Consider the following 16,290-nt stretch of genomic DNA (forward strand, 5'->3'; position numbering starts at 1 on the left):
CGCGACCACAGTTAATTACAGAGCTATAGAAGAAACGTGATTCATGTGAAAAGCGAAAATCGGATTACATTAACGAATTTTAAGTACGTGTTGTAATACGCCGCGAGTTGATATCTAATGCAACGGAATCTTATTGTGATCACGAGGTGTTCGTTTCAATGACTTGGTGGCGTTGCTAAACAACCTTTGTCCCCCTTTACGGAGACCAAGCCACGTGATGCATCAGCCCTACTTGTATTTCATGATGCGCCAGTGGAAAATTCAGAAAACCCACATTACCTATGTTCGTGTTTTGTCACGGGCTACGGGATTTCAATTACATTAACAAAGACATTTTATTCCTCCCCTGATATTCAGTGGTCCATATCACCGCACATGTATTGAAAATTCCTTTTACGCCTTCCTCAAACGGTGTTGAAAGTTGCTTACAAGATATAAATATACATGAAATTCAACAGATGGCAATTAATGTGATCCTTCCTCTAACAGCAAGCACTGCCTGAGTATGTCAGTATGTTGAAGAGCAAGCACTGCCTGAGTATTGTCAGTATGTTGAATAGCAAGCACTGCCTGAGTATGTCAGTATGTTGAAGAGCAAGCACTGCCTGAGTATGTCAGTATGTTGAAGAGCAAGCACTGCCTGAATATGTCAGTATGTTGAAGAGCAAGCACTGCCTGAGTATGTCAGTATGTTGAAGAGCAAGCACTGCCTGAGTATGTCAGTATGTTGAATAGCAAGCACTGCCTGAGTATGTCAGTATGTTGAAGAGCAAGCACTGCCTGAGTATGTCAGTATGTTGAAGAGCAAGCACTGCCTGAGTATGTCAGTATGTTGAAGAGCAAGCACTGCCTGAGTATGTCAGTATGTTGAAGAGCAAGCACTGCCTGAGTATGTCAGTATGTTGAAGAGCAAGCGCTGCCTGTGTATGTTAGTGTGTTGAAGAGCAAGCACTGCCTGAGTGTGTCAGTATGTTGAAGAGCAAGCACTGCCTGAGTATGTCAGTATGTTGAAGAGCAAGCATTGCCTGAGTATGTCAGTATGTTGAAGAGCAAGCACTGCCTGAGTATGTCAGTATGTTGAAGAGCAAGCACTGCCTGTGTTTTTTAGTATGTTGAAGAGCAAGCACTGCCTGAATATGTCAGTATGTTGAAGGTCAATTCACAGTTGACGACTGAGATACAGAACAACAGAGTAATGTAACTAGTCTTGACATGAAGTCAATGTTGTTTGCAGTAAGCAATATTCCAGCTATAGTACTGCGGCCTGTAAATAACGAATATTGACATGAAAACGCAGTAACTGAAGGCGGGAGCATCTTTCAACGCCATCGGGGTTGGATGTGTACAAGCCTCATTACTCGCGCCCACAGTTTGGTCTGTTCTACATGTTCTGTGGGAAACTAGGGACCTACTGTGACCACCAACTCCCACTGGGTATGTGAAGATATCTACACGGTATGGCAGTTGTATTTCCTTAACGAGTCTAAGGAATTTCAATTCATGTCTAATGTTTCATACTAATAAACGTTAGGAATTATTCAAAATAAAGATAATACTTTATTTAGTTGTGCATGACGTGTGATGGGGGTAGTGCACACTGGTGGTTACACATTTTACTGATATATAAACATGTCCATGACGGCAAGGCGACCTGATAAAACAATATGGTGGCTCCATGATAATGGCATTGCCTGTAAGTCAGTTTTGCTTTTTTGTATATTTACAAAAGTTATACAGCTATAAGAGAACTTTTCTTGGGACCAGTATCAACGTCGTTCCATGTTGTGTTTTAATCGTAGATAAATACACTGTATTGTTAACTGGCTACGTATGCCTCGGGTCCAAGAGGGGTATCATGAACATTAGAATAAATACACGAGTACACCTGACCCCGGATTATCCAGGGCTAATCATAAAGTAGGAGCTCGCTCTGTGGGCAAACTAAGGTGTTTATGTACGACAAGTAATGGTTCATGTATTTGTGTCTATCCGTCAGCGCGTGTGCCAAGGCGATGATGCATCCTCTCTAGGTGGAGATGTTGCTATTAAGGAACGCAACGGGATATAGCAATTTCACATACACCACTCTTTACTCAGTCGTAAGTAGAACATATATTATATGTATGCAGAATTGAGACACTGGAGAGTAAGTAGAACATATGTATGTAGAGTGGAGACACTGGAGAGTAAGTAGAACAGGCCCATGGGCGACATCGTGTAAATATTGAGTTTTTGAAGATTTTTTTTTCATATCATCTTCCTTGGTATGTTCCCATGAAAACAGCATGTTTAATTTTGTAAATACCCTTGACCGAGACTGGGTAAAGACCATAGAGTTTCTGGACTTTTGGGCTTCGTGATATATGGGACGTGTTATATGTTTGTATAGTGGAGACACTGGAGAGTAAGTAGAACACATATGTATAGTGGAGACACTGGAGAGTAAGTAGAACATATATGTATGTAGAGTGGAGACACTGGAGAGTAAGTAGAACATATATGTATGTATAGTGGAGACACTGGAAAGTAAGTAGAACATATATGTATGTAGAGTGGAGACACTGGAGAGTAAGTAGAACATATATGTATGTATAGTGGAGACACTGAAGAGTAAGTAGAACATATATGTTTGTATAGTGGAGACACTGGTGAGTAAGTAGAACATATATGTATGTATAGCGGAGACACTGAAGAGTAAGTAGAACATATATGTATGTAGAGTGGAGACACTGGTGAGTTAGTAGAACATATATGTATGTAAAGTGGAGACACTGGAGAGTAAGTAGAACATATATGTATGTAGAGTGGAGACACTGGTGAGTTAGTAGAACATATATGTATGTAGAGTGGAGACACTGGTGAGTTAGTAGAACATATATGTATGTAAAGTGGAGACACTGGAGAGTAAGTAGAACATATATGTATATAAAGTGGAGACACTGGAGAGTAAGTAGAACATATATGTATGTATAGTGGAGACACTGGAGAGTAAGTAGAACATATATGTATGTATAGCGGAGACACTGAAGAGTAAGTAGAACATATATGTATGTAGAGTGGAGACACTGGAAAGTAAGTAGAACATATATGTATGTAGAGTGGAGACCCTGGAGAGTAAGTAGAACATATATGTATGTATAGTGGAGACACTGAAGAGTAAGTAGAACATATATGTATGTAGAGTGGAGACACTGGAAAGTAAGTAGAACATATATGTATGTAAAGTGGAGACACTGGAGATTAAGTAGAACATATATGTATGTATAGTGGAGACACTGGAGAGTAAGTAGAACATATATGTATGTAGAGTGGAGACACTGAAGAGTAAGTAAAACATATATGGATGTAGAGTGGAGATACTGGAAAGTAAGTAGAACATATATGTATGTATAGCGGAGACACTGGAGAGTAAGTAGAACATATATGTATGTATAGTGGAGACACTGGAGAGTAAGTAGAACATATATGTATGTAGAGTGGAGACACTGGAGAGTAAGTAGAACATATATGTATGTATAGTGGAGACACTGGAGAGTAAGTAGAACATATATGTATGTAGAGTGGAGACACTGGAAAGTAAGTAGAACATATATGTATGTATAGCGGAGACACTGGAGAGTAAGTAGAACATATATGTATGTATAGTGGAGACACTGGAGAGTAAGTAGAACATATATGTATGTAGAGTGGAGACACTGGAGAGTAAGTAGAACATATATGTATGTAGAGTGGAGACACTGGAAAGTAAGTAGAACATATATGTATGTAGAGTGGAGACACTGGAGAGTAAGTAGAACATATATGTATGTATAGTGGAGACACTGGAGAGTAAGTAGAACATATATGTATGTAGAGTGGAGACACTGAAGAGTAAGTAAAACATATATGGATGTAGAGTGGAGATACTGGAAAGTAAGTAGAACATATATGTATGTATAGTGGAGACACTGGAGAGTAAGTAGAACATATATGTATGTATAGTAGAGACACTGGAGAGTAAGTAGAACATATATGTATGTAGAGTGGACACACTGGAAAGTAAGTAGAACATATATGTATGTAGAGTGGAGACACTGGAAAGTAAGTAGAACATATATGTATGTGTAGTGGAGACACTGAAGAGTAAGTAGAACATATATGTATGTATAGCGGAGACACTGGAGAGTAAGTAGAACATATATGTATGTAGAGTGGAGACACTGGGGAGTAAGTAGAACATATATGTATGTAGAGTGGAGACACTGGAAAGTAAGTAGAACATATATGTATGTAGAGTGGAGACACTGGAAAGTAAGTAGAACATATATGTATGTAGAGTGGAGACACTGGAGAGTAAGTAGAACATATATGTATGTATAGTGGAGACACTGAAGAGTAAGTAGAACATATATGTATGTATAGTGGAGACACTGGGGAGTAAGTAGAACATATATGTATGTATAGTGGAGACACTGGGGAGTAAGTAGAACATATATGTATGTATAGTGGAGACACTGGGGAGTAAGTAGAACATATATGTATGTATAGTGGAGACACTGGGGAGTAAGTAGAACATATATGTATGTATAGTGGAGACACTGGGGAGTAAGTAGAACATATATGTATGTAGAGTGGAGACACTGGGGAGTAAATAGAACATATATGTATGTAGAGTGGAGACACTGGAGAGTAAGTAGAACATATATGTATGTAGAGTGGAGACACTGGAGAGTAAGTAAAACATATATGTATGTAGAGTGGAGACACTGGAAAGTAAGTAGAACATATATGTATGTAGAGTGGAGACACTGGAGAGTAAGTAGAACATATATGTATGTAGAGTGGAGACACTGGAGAGTAGTACACTGGTTAGTTCCCAGATTGATCCTCGTCGACCGTGGTCCTTGTTTGGATAGATGTAGATGTAGTGGTCCTAGCAGTTTGTTTGTTTGTTATTACGCCGCACTCCACAATACTCCAGCTTTCTGTAAATAGTCGAGTCTGAACCAGACAATCCGGTAATAGACACCATGAGCATCAATTTACAAACTTGGAATACGCTGACATGCATCAACCAAGTCTGCGAGCCTGACCATCCGATTCCGTTCGTCGCCTCTTACAATAAATATTGGTTGCCGAAGACCAAATCTATCCTGGATCTTCACGGATGAGTAGTAGTAGGAGTAGTAAGCAAGAAGTAATACAATGTGGACAGAAAACTATGTGAATAATTTACACATGTCCGCCGGCAGTGCCAACCTTGGATTCCTGTTATCTCTCATGCACAACTTACCTGTCTACCCTGGGAGTTGGGACGAGCGGTACATTGGTCAAAAACACATTTGGAGAAATAAGCGTGGGCACTTTTCATTAGTCATGTGTCACCGACTGGCCGTGTGATTAATTATACTGATACAAGTAGCGGGATCACGGGACTCATTGTGCTAATCCCTTGTTAACACTAATCCCCCTGTAATCCCCTGCAGGGTTAAACCGATCGTGAAAATGGCAGATTAAGGATTGTTGGCCAGGGTACAAGCTGGGAAATTATGTCAGACAGATGCTGATGTTTACAGATATGTAGGCCCTGAACTCAGTTATTTTAATTTGAACTAAAGGCAAGTGATATGCTTTCATGGGACAAGCTATTTGACCAGATGATTTGGTATGTTTCCCAACTCATTTTGCTAAAAAGTCCTATTTTTGTCTTTTTTGATAGGCATTTAGAAGTTGGAGTACTAAGTAAGGATAAGAATTTATGGATGAACAACTTCTGTATTACAATTAAGAGTGGTGTTAGAACCTACACCGAAAAGTCGCTCTTAATTATTGTAATAAAGAAGTTGTTCATCCATACATTCTTATCCCTGCTTAGTCCTATTTGTGATTCAGTTGAGTGATGGAGTACACTACACTTCATAAATATATGATTCTGGACAAAGCGAGACGAAGAGGGCGAAGGGTTATCATGTTTCTTTTTAAATTTCTATGCTGTAAATGAAAGACGGTATGAACAAATAGTGTTTTGTAGCTACATGGCGGTGTTCGTTCTTGTCTTGTATATGCAGGATGTATGTGTATAGGTTGATTGTCTAATAGTTAGCTGAACATCAAATCATTAAGTTAAATTTCAAACTGATAACATATGAGTGTTTTCAAGGTTTGAAGAAACGTTCATATAATATACCTTACACCTCAAAGGGGAGCTAACACTGCTCTATTTCCGCAGGATGCTTCGTCCTGTGAAACCATCACACAGTCAAGCAGTGTTGTTCATATCCTCCACATCATCTGGTTGCTGCTGCGTCGTGCCCACGTCGTAGAGACGACCATAGTAAGTACACTTACTCCCTACACGTTCGTTATTCCATGTGTTCTAAACTGCAACTGTAACTTCAACTGACAACCACTGTCGCCCATGTGCTGGTCGTACTTCCGGGTTGGCGTGTTTTATCACAGACGAGGATAGTCATACATCATGTCATAGCTTGGCCCCATTACTCTGACTTAGTGTAGGCAGGATCCAATACATGTGCCGTACTTACGTTTATAATGGTTGTTGCTGTAGTAGATCACATTGGCATTACAGAACCCTAGGTATACAGACAACATGTCTATTACACACACATGTGTTGTAGCGTCTGCTGGTCAAGTCAGATGAGGACCAGGGCGGCGGGATGTGAGACATCTGTTTATTCCCGCTATGTAATGTGTCTATAACATGACACTCTGTATTAACAATCAAATAGGAAATAAGTATACCTAAACACATCTCTCACATAAATATATAAATCAATTACATATTGCATAAAGGACAATTGAAATCTCATTGTCAAGTCCCTGCATAAGTATATATGATCTGTAGCATATTAGGTATTTCATAATAAGTTAATCACGTTAACCCATAAACAAATACATATATATTTACCTACCAGCTGAACATTACTGATAGTATACGAAACATGTATACAGGTGTAATTGAAATAGGCATATATTCATTAGATATATATATGTATGTATGTATGTATGTATGTATGTATGTATGTATGTATGTATGTATGTATGTATGTATGTATGTATGTATGTATGTATGTATGTATGTATGTATGTATGTATAAAGGCATACCCTGTGGGTGACACGGAGCGTAGCCTTTGGCCTGAGTGGCGGCCAACCCTTCCAATATGTCGTATGCAATAGCCTACATGATAAATAACATTCACATACTATCCCACATTGTTGATCCTGAAAATACAACGCAGGCAACATATATATATTTCCTAAATAGCGTTTTGTCTATATTTACAATATTCCTGATTATTACATATCAGATAATACTCATACAGATAGTGCACAGCGGTTACACTGAAATCTAACACTTTGTTTCATGAACCCATTAATAACATTCATGCTCATAAATTACTAACTATTTACAATATCACAAATATTAGATTACTATAAGTTATTTCATGCAATCAGTAAGTTTATTATACTTTTAGACAATAGACTAAGATAAGTAAGTAATACTATTAACTAACCTGTAGAATTGTACTGTGGTGCAGTGCTGTGATAGTGACAAATGGTCAGAGGTGTTAAGATGGCTGGTAACATATATATTTAAAATCACCAATCAAGGCAAAGAGCTATCTTTCAGCCCTTTGATCAAGACTGTGAAACAACTATACTAAAGTGGAATTACCTGACTACCCTTAAAACAAGAAAGAACTGACCCTATAACCTGATTAAGCTATGAGAGTAATATACCCGAGATAGAGATAGACGGACAAGTAATTATGACACTTGTTGTAAACAAGCAGTAGTCTGTTGAACAACCCTGTGTACATATACACAACGCATAATACAATGTAAGTGGTACAAACGTCAAAAATGGTTGATTTTATCACTGTAACGTGATTAAACAGAAAGGATTTCCAAACGACTTACAGCGCACTGTATTGAAGACATTGGTGAAAAGAAATATTAACAATATCCTTGGCACTTGCGTCTATACAGGAACAGCATAAGAGACTATGGCGACAGCAAAGTTGGATAATGACGTAGCTGACTGTGAACGGACAACGGTGATAAACGAGATCGACGCTGTTTCTGTCAACATTGACAGTGATGTCTCGTATATTAACACTGTTGTGTACAAAGGTATGTACCTGTATAACCGATTTTCAATTGTTGTGTATTCGTGAATTGACTTTCACTTTGTGTGAGTCCATTGGAGTATGAACCTTCATAGAGTGAGGGCCAAACTGTGTGAACGTCGCCAGATGTAGCGCTAGATCTATACGTGTGTCTCCACGTTCACACTGACAGCCATACAACAACCAGCCGTATCGCGGAATAAAATAGTTCCGAAGATATGATCAGAAACACCGCTTTTGTATGTATTCGTGCTAGGGAATTCCCAGGGTTTCCCTTGGAATGTGGAAGCAGTCCGTCAGTGACTACGTCATTTCAAGAATACAGTAACGCAAGAACGACGTCGTCAAATTGTGTCGTTTGCGGTCATGTGACCGGCCTCTATCGCATATTGAGTAAACTTCAAATTAGAGAATTATATAGCTATGGAAGTTCGTCTTCAATATGCATTACCCATGTAAACACCAACTATAATCTGGATGTCTGGATCACATAAAAACTCATGTCCATATACAAATGCGAGTTTGTTGTATCCCTATCTTAGTGTGTTTTTGATTCTCATATGTGTATAATTCATCCATCAATAGATTGATTTATGGATATGCTAACACATGGTTAATCGCACGGTTTATCCCCGGAGCCATCTTAAATGTAAATGAATGTACTTTAGAGGGGTTTTATCTGCATTCAGGATCCGAGATTACATCCGGGCCGTCACCGTTTGAAAACATCGTCAGTGAGTATAATCTACGATCGCTGCTGGGAGTATTTACTATTGTACAGCTGAAGAATGGCCTTTTGTCTAATGTTTGAATTTGAGTTGCAACATATGTGACACCGTCCAGTGTCCTTGCATGTTCTGGTCTTGTGGTAGAGCGTCCGCCCGGAGAGCGGAAGGTCCAGGGTTCGATCCCGGGCCGCGTCATACAAAAAGACGTTAAAAGATTGTACTTGTTGTTACCCTGTCTAGCTCTCGGCATTAAGGGGCTAAAACAAGGACTGGTCGGCTCGGAGTCAGTATACTGTGTCTGAGTGGGGTATTCATGTTAAACTGCGGCATGGTATCTCAGTGAGCTAGCACTATAAATCGGCATCAGTCCGGACTAGTACAAGCAGCCACACACACACATACACGTGCATGCACGTCGCTATATAAATGCAATAATCTTGGACGCGACGTTAAACCCAATTTCACCTCACCTCACCTTGCATGTTCAACTGTTCTGTACTATTTGGGAGACATTTTTACGTAGATGATATAAGAAACAGAAACTGCGTTGATCATATCTTACTTCACCAACATTTTATAGACGCATTGCCATTATCACCATATCTTAAAATAACCAACGACACTACTGGCGTGTGTGCACAATTCTACCAAACCATAAGATTCTGTTTCAGTTTGGTATGTTGGAGATATACTTAAAATGTTCTTATTGTTTTAGATTCTGCTCGGGCAAATATCAATCAGGTCAATTCAAAGCCACATGTTTCAACACGCGCTGAGAGGTCTGTGATGCGGCTGTTTAACAAAACCCGGTCTGTTCTAATAGAAGGGAAGTCAGGAGCAGGGAAGTCTAGGCTGGCAATGCGTCTATTGTCAAACATTTCAACTGAGACAGGAAGGAAACCTGTAATCTTGTCATCATGGCACCAGTGGGATATCATTCCGAAACGCACAGACAATGACAGTGGTGGATTAAGTGAGAAGTGTGTTGTGTTGATCGATGACATATATGGCTCCAGCAATCTGGATCCGCAGCAAGTGGTTGGATGTGAAAGATACTTTGACATGATGTGGCCTCATGCACACTCCGGTGACATGATCTTTGTTCTGACTTCCAGATCAGACATATCTTCTGTGTGTAAAAGCACAGTGACAAATAATCCTCTCATCAGAAAATCTATCCATGTAGACCTAGATGGAAGCAAATATTCATTAACAGCAAATGAAAAAAGAAAAATGCTGAGAAAGGTGTGTCGGTTTGACTTCAGTGCAAGTGAAATAGAGAAAATAACAGAGATAGATGTCTCCCTTGGGTTTCCTCAGTGTTGTACTTACTTCTCTAACAGCACAAGGGCAAAGGCGAAAAGGGTTGGTTACTTTCACAGCCCACTTGAATTCATCTTAGAAGAGGTGGACACTCTACATGAATGTGACGGCCTTGGCTACCTTGTCTTATTACTTGTTTTGATGAACAAAGGACACCTACATGAGGAAGTGTTCTGCCCCTTCAAGCGGCCGATCACAACACTTATAGGAAGCCTGAAAGAATGCTGTCGGGGAATATCCGAACATGTCACACTAACAGATATCCATAAGAAGGCTGAAGCTCTCTGCGATGTGTACCTTCTTCAGACACAAAGAGGATACATCTTCCCACATCAGTCAGTGTTTGATGCTATGTTCATCAGTATTTCCAAGAGGTATCCAGATATCTGCATCGACATCTGTCCCAGTGACATGCTGGTGGAGTTAGTGAGGACACACGTGACAGATACAGATAGACTTGACACTATTTTATGTCTATCAGAACAATATTTTCCAGTTTTGGCTGATCGATTGACAGAAATATTGATGTCTGATGGGTATCAAAGTATCCTAAATCATCCATCATTTCACCACAAGGAGTTTGTACAGTTTCTGATTAACACGTGGGCAAGTGAAAAGTGGAACATACTGCTACATGAACACACGCCAACAACTGTGAGTGTTGAACACCCTATTGTGTTACTCCAGACTTATCCTTTGTTTGAACACAGGGTGCTTCTCTCAGATATCATTTTGAAAAAGATGAAACTTGTGTTGCACTTTGCTTGTCTAAAAGACCTGGACACCTCTGTCCATTTGCCTAGTTGTTTGGCGTGTGCTATCTATAGTGGAGACAATGACCTGATCAGAGACTTGCTTTCGGCGGGTGCAGATCCAAATGAAGATTGCTTTCGAGCCCTATGTCAATCATCAAACATTGAAGAAAACTTTACAGGTGCAATTCTCACATGCGTTGAGAACCAAATAGACAGTGTGAGCGACTTGGATCACTTGTTTGGCATCGCCGTGCTAAGCGGAAATACCCACTTAGTAAAACTGTTAGTGAAGCTTTGGAAGGGACAAAAAACACATTTAATTCAACGATATTTAGAAATGTTATTGATGAAATTTGTGAAAATTCCCACAGACCCTTCTTTAATATTTCCACGTGAGATCAGTAAATATGCTGATATGGTTGATGTGTTGATTTCAGCAACTTGTGACATTGACCTCGATTATATGGTGTGGCTGTCAGCAGCACATCCAGATGCTACAATTCTCAGATGTTTCCTACGGAACCCAAAGTCTGATCCCTTGAAGACATACAGGGGATCACATCTCTTTCTCGATACAACATCCTTGCAACAGGCAGCAGCGTTTGGTGGTGCTGAATGTGTGCATCTCCTGACAGAGTATCTTCTACAGAAGGGTGTTTCACCAGCTACCTTTTTGAATGAATCAGAATCCAACAATTACTTCTCCCCAAACCCAAGTGTGTTAGAGTTAGCACTACAGTACAACGACAGCGCCGATGTCATCACAGCACTGCTACACGCAGGAGCTGATGCCAGGAGAAAGAATTCACTAGGGCAAACAATGCTTCATATTGCTGCAGCCAGGATGCACTCCGAATATGTGCAAACCCTCTTGAAAGCAGGTGCACTTATTCATGAAACATCTCGAAATGGGAAGACTGCTTTCACTTACATATATCCATATGGGTTCGAAAGCATAGAGTCTGATACACATGTTGAAATTGTCAAAGCATTTGTTGAAGCTGGAAGTAATATCAACGAACTTGACTTTAATGGCAGATGCTGTCTTCTCAAGGCTGCTATTTATCAAGACTTTGAAACTGTTCACTATTTGTGTAGTAAAGGGGCTGACTTGAATCAAAAAGACACTGACGGAAAATCAGTTTTGTTTGATGTGCTTAGCATGTGTGAATTTGAGATGATAAAATATGTCATCCGTCTTGGAGGAGATATATCTGTATTAGACAGCAGTCGTCGGAGTGTCATGCACTATGCAACAAAGTCGGGTACTGCAGCTGTGGACTTGATCTCATACTTCAAGGATGTGAAAAACATGCCTTTAGATGGCGTTGACAAGCTGGGAAGAAATATTTTGTTCTATGCTGCAAGATGTGGTGATGAGGAGGTCGCTGAGCTGCTTGTAGACATGGGACTAGATGTCAACACGAGAGACATGGAGGGAGCAACGCCCTTGCATGTAGCATGTGGAAAGGATGATTCATTATCAAACACTCGGGTCAATTCGTGCATTATTAAATTCTTTTTGGAGAAATGTGCTGATCCATGTGTACAGGATGCAGGTGGCGATACACCATTACACTACGCAGTAACGGTGTCGAGATCATGTGAGATTGTAGAGCTTCTGCTGGAGAAAGGTGCGGATCCAAATATTCAAGGTAAACATGGTTGCACTCCTTTACATTGCGCAGTGCAAGAGAGGGCAAAGGACATTATCCCGACCCTGCTTGCAAAAGGTGCAGACCTCTCTGCCAAAGATATTGATGGTTGTACACCTTTACACTATGCAGCTAGATCATATGCCGGGCGCGAGAATGTGAAATTACTTCTTGAGAAAGGTGGTAATCCAAGTATTAAAGACAAACATGGTTGCACTTCTTTGCACTATGCCGCGAAGACCTGGGGTGCTGGAATGTCTATTATCTCATTACTTGAGACTGGTGCTGATGTATGTGCCAAAGACAGACACGATTGTACCCCATTACATTATGCAGCAAAAGAGAGGGATTGTAAAGACAATGTGAAGTTACTTCTACAGGGAGGTGCGGACATATGGGCAAAGGACAAAGATGGCCGTACTCCTGTTCACTATGCAGCAAAGACATTGTATTGTGATGGAAATTTGAAGATTCTTTTTGAGAAAGTGATTCGTCCTTTGGCTAGAGATAGTGATGGGTGTACCCCGTTACACTGTGCTGCTAAAGAGAGAGATTGTGGGGAGAACCTCCAGGTGCTCCTGGATAACAGTGCTGACACTCGTGCTCAAGATGGAAAAGGTTGTACTGCTCTACACTACGCGGCAAGAGTACGTGGTGGAAGCAGAAACGTGAAACTGCTTTTGGAGTATGGTTCGCCACCATCCACGCAAGATAAGGACGGTTGTACTCCTTTACACTTTGCAGCCAAAGAGTGTGGTTGTGAAGCAAATGTGAAGATACTCCTGGACAAGGGTGCTGATCCATCTGTTGAAGACAGAAATGGTTGTACTCCGCTTAAGTATGCACTCGACAGTGGCTCTGAAGATAATGTGAATGCTCTCCTGGAACACGATACGTGTGCACACGACGAGACCATTATATACAGCAGAAAGTAAAACAGCAGGTGGTTACATACTTACCATCATAGTAAGGGAACTCAACCTGTGCATGGCCATGGGAGATGACATCGAGTCAACGGAATGATGCACCCTACGTACATTGCCTTCATGCAACAGATAGAGCTACCTTGTGTGGGTGCATGCCTCTAAACCATATCTACAGACAAGATCCTTTATCCTGACTTCAGGGCAACGATACCATGAGTTCATGAGCTGCTCAGAATATTCTACGTTTCAAAAGAACTTAATTGTTAATGAAGAACTTAATTGTTAATTAAGAACTGATATGAAGATAGAACTTTCATAACTTAAACATGTCACTAAATGACTATAAAAGCATGGCATCTTATGTCAGTGAAGTATGCCCAATTTAAAAATTTGTAAATGATCGAATTATGTTGGAAATGATGACATGATGTGAATTTCTTACAAATCCTCTCTTTAAAGACCGTGTCAAAATAGTGTGTATAATGGCGATGCCTCACTGCATTTAGTAGTTACTGTGTGCATGTCACCCACACATAATTATAAGCTGTTCAACGAGCTTCCCATTTTATATCAAGATTTTAGAGGGTGATAATGTAAATGGGAGTTTTGCATCCTTTTTATTACCTATGCTACTTTTTATCAATTATAAACAATCTACATCATGTCTACGTGTTCTGGTAATGAGAGCTAAGTTTGTATGAATACAAAGTTCGTGAGATGTGTTTTGTGGCAGTAGAGATTGTTGTAGGATTATTTGTGGTAATTGTCAGTGGCAGCTAATGGCAAAATGTCGAGTGCTGTCGTGGTCATTTTGTTACAGCAAGTGTGTTTGAGAGTTACCTCCCTTAATTGTTCACAACCACCGGACGGCTTGGTCGTGAGAATAGTTTCGTGATGCGCCAGGTTCTAGAAGGCTGTCTGTATACACTTGCGTCTAACCTACTGACCGAGTGCGGAATGGATACCTAACTGGAAACACCGAATTCCTCCTAGCTTCCAACACTTCCACCTTCAGGGAGAGAGACAGGTTTGTTTCAGGACATTCGACAGTGAAATGTTTGGGGCATTCTGAAGTGCACTGACATGTATTGTAGTACTTGTTACTTATTGCTGCTGTCACTCATCATATTGCCGTCTGTGTAAACCTAAATCTGTGTGTTTGAATGTAGGTTATTGTTCATTCATTGATCTTGTGTGTTCGTTTACTTCAGAATTTAATTCTATACTAACATACTGTAGGGTTAGCTTTGCGTTTCTGTTTGGAAATCATCTTCGTAACAAATGTAGCGCCCGCATCACTAATTATTTAGAAAATCAAACCCAATGGCAAATATCGTGGAACAACTCTGTCGCTCCCATTCCCTTTCCTACAGCTCGGCAGGCTGCTACTGGTACTGGTTCGTCAGCCTCGTGTCAGGATTGTGTGTGCATATCGCTCTTTGGTTGGGAATATCATGACATAGAACTACCGGACATGTTAGTATTGCAAGAACGTTCAAGACAAAGTTGTGATCAGTGATGATTGTCGCCAGTCTTTATCACATGACGGAATTCATGGCCGTAGAACATGACCAACCAGCGGCGGCGCTTGACAAGCTCAATGTTCAGCATAATAATGAAAGTGTCAGGTTCAAAGTGTTGCGTTGGGTATGTCAGCCCACAAATTTGACTAAATCTCAGACATGACCGACAAAATATTCAGTTGGTATCACAACCTCATCAGCATCGGAAAGTTACATTGACGTTTTAGGTCAAATTAGTTTAGTTAATCAAAACAGTGTGTTATGATCATTATGTAGTACCACGTTGGTAATCTTAATTATAAAACGTTGACAAAACACCCCCTTAATTCCCAACTCTAAGCGGCGATTGCGCGTGTGTGAATGTTGACTATGTCCCAGCTTTACTAACTGTACAACTGCCCTTCCATGTACAGCAGACTTCGTACTGTTATATATCACAAGGTGTCCAGGCCTTCCACAGTGTTTCGACTGTAAGGGTGGTATGGGTAACCTACTCTTGGCATCAACTCATTTATTATTTTCTGCTTGTACAGGACAAACTTGACATGTCAGAAAATGTATATATAAGTGAAGCCTGTAGCTAATGTTCTTGCCGTGAACCAGTTGTAACTAATGCTATTTAACTGGTTTCTTATCAGTTATCGAATATTTGTTTTTGTGAATGCGTTCGTTTCACGAACTATTCTCAGACAGTATACCCACACATCATACTAAGTCAGAAAGTTTGAACTTGTCTTTCTTTCTCTCCTGGTCAGCCCCACAGCTCTTATGTGATTGACAGATTCCAGTCTACCTATCCTGTATGTGATTGTCTTTTAACTTACACTGTCAGCCCAAACATCGAAGCATGTTCCCATACTTACATATTGAAAGTCTAAAATGTCAAGTGTTGATCTATGTATTGGGATCGGTGCGGAAGTCTTGTGGTTTAAGTGTTCGCTCGTCACGCGAAACTAGAGGGTTCGATTCGCTACATACGAGGTCTGGCCTTGGTCCCACATCGTAATATGGCTGCTAAAATGTTAAATGCGGCATAAAACCACACTCACTCACTCGGGGAACATTCACACTGAATTCAGTGTCGGTTCATCCTCTGACCTGACTTTAGTTTGGTGATTGTTGGCATCAGTGGAGATCTGGCGATAAACATTCGTATTCAGTGACTGTACGCCATAGGGTTTCAACGGTCTGTTGGTTTGGAAAGGGACTTTCATCTACATAAATCATAAGTGTCTGTCTGTGAACATATA

At 40.3% G+C, this 16,290-nt stretch overlaps 1 protein-coding gene across 1 annotated transcript; it reads left to right on the top strand.

Moving 5' to 3' along the window:
- Window positions 1-6,186: 6,186 nt before the first annotated feature.
- Window positions 6,187-14,239, top strand: LOC124152605. The gene is made up of 4 exons (XM_046525588.2): window positions 6,187-6,313; window positions 7,991-8,134; window positions 8,820-8,864; window positions 9,574-14,239. Exons 2-4 carry the CDS (start codon window positions 8,008-8,010, stop codon window positions 13,524-13,526), a joined length of 4,125 nt encoding a protein of 1,374 aa, XP_046381544.2. The 5' UTR covers window positions 6,187-6,313; window positions 7,991-8,007; the 3' UTR covers window positions 13,527-14,239.
- The last annotated feature ends 2,051 nt before the right edge of the window (window positions 14,240-16,290 follow it).

This window comes from Haliotis rufescens, unplaced genomic scaffold (genome assembly GCF_023055435.1).
Source record: "Haliotis rufescens isolate VD_foot unplaced genomic scaffold, xgHalRufe1.0.p SCAF_14, whole genome shotgun sequence".
NCBI lineage: Eukaryota > Metazoa > Mollusca > Gastropoda > Lepetellida > Haliotidae > Haliotis > Haliotis rufescens.